Raw genomic sequence first — 1,586 nt, 5'->3', positions numbered from 1 at the left:
ATGTGGAGGAAGACATTTTATTTCATATAAATGAACAGAAATGTTGGGATAGTTATAATCTGGATAACACTTTAGGTGAAAAAAAAGATTTTTTGATGATGAAAAATGAGTGTTTTATTTGCAACCACCCAAAACAAACAAACAAAAGACAAATATATGCACATACAATAAATCTCAAATGAACTTCAGCACCCAACCTCCACACCAAACAGTTTATTCTGAGGACACTCAAGGTCTTTGTTGTGCTATCAGTACTTCAGTAGAAATGAAAATACATTTGTAAGTAATGTACATAAACATGAGAGAGTCATGATTCACACACGTGTGCACCTGTAAGATTCTATAATGAAATGTGTCTCACCCTCAGCTCACTGGGACGATGAGCATGTGGTCAGTTCTCCAGGAGGAGGGTCATCGGGAGATTCCGGAGACAGTTACCATGACAACAGGCCATTTCACTCCAGCCCACAGGAGACCGCCGTTAGAGGCAAACAGGACTTGATTAAGGTGGAGGACAGTGAGATGGGCGGTTACTCGTCCGTTCTCTTCTCCCCTGTGCGCCGCACGCCCGGGACCCTCATCCTGTGTCGAGATGCCTTGGTAACAGGTTCCCATGACGACAATGATGGGAGTCCCGCGTCTCTCTCCGGCCTGAGCAGCCCGGGTTCGGACAGACTGTCTCACCCCACGAACGACTACCGGCGACCACCGTCCGTCTCACCTCACACAGGCGTTCAGGGCAGCCCACTGCTCTATATCAGCCAGGACAGAGAGGCCGTCAGCGGGCACGGACGTTCGGCCTGTCCCCTCGCTGGAGGAGGTCTGGAGGCGTTGAGCAGAGCAGAAGGTTTGAGAGGTTTTCCAGCGCATTACGACGTGAACTTACAAACAAACGGCACACACACACACAACAGCACATCAGTTATCATCACACACAGCAGCTGACCGCTGTTTCTACACACAAACTCTGAACGCTGGACTCATGGATGGATCTAATATCCGCTGCACTATGAGCTCTTGAAACACGTCACTAATATTCAGCATGAACAAATAAAGCCTTTTTATGCAGCGCAACAACATTTCTTTATAGTATTGAAGATCTAAATACAATCCTCATAAAAAATCACAGATGTTACACAGTGAAAATAATAAAGAAAAACTAGAAGGTTCCTCAGCGTGAGTCATTTTCTGATTGACCTCATGCACGTCTTGATTTCTTACCTGGATACCTGAAGATGGTTTTGGGTTTTTGCATGTCTGCAATAATTACTTTCATATTTGTGTTTGTATTAAATGTGTACAACTACAGGTATGAGGTTTTATCTCTGAGGACTTGAACACGATTATCTCATGCTAATGTGTCAACACAGTTTGCAACATTACTGCTGATGTCACATCCAGATGTTCAACACATTGAGGAATGACTGTGTGTGTGTGTGCGTGTGTGTGTGTGCGTGCGTCAGTGTGCACACTCACAAACACACTCTCTCTCTTTATTACTGGGCTTAAAGGAACAGTTTGACAATAATACAAATATATCAGCAGGCACCCTAACAACCACATCGCATTAGTCAAGTCAAATCAAG

General features: G+C 44.5%; 1 protein-coding gene across 1 annotated transcript in view; it reads left to right on the top strand.

Annotated features, from left to right (window-relative positions):
- The window catches only part of sim1b (SIM bHLH transcription factor 1b), a gene marked incomplete at both ends in the record, with an annotated part of 8,244 nt that extends 7,299 nt beyond the window's left edge, over nucleotides 1-945 (top strand). Inside the window, one exon of the mRNA XM_079488423.1 lies at nucleotides 368-945. Coding sequence (XP_079344549.1) covers nucleotides 368-945 — 578 coding nt within the window. The remainder of the gene's footprint in view (nucleotides 1-367) is intronic.
- Between the last annotated feature and the right edge of the window lie 641 nt (nucleotides 946-1,586).

The sequence above is a fragment of the Barbatula barbatula genome (genome assembly GCF_947034865.1).
Source record: "Barbatula barbatula genome assembly, contig: scaffold_188, whole genome shotgun sequence".
In the NCBI taxonomy this organism is placed as follows: domain Eukaryota; kingdom Metazoa; phylum Chordata; class Actinopteri; order Cypriniformes; family Nemacheilidae; genus Barbatula; species Barbatula barbatula.
The sequence above is the reverse complement of the archived record's forward strand: the minus strand, read 5'-3'. Positions and strand labels throughout refer to the sequence as shown.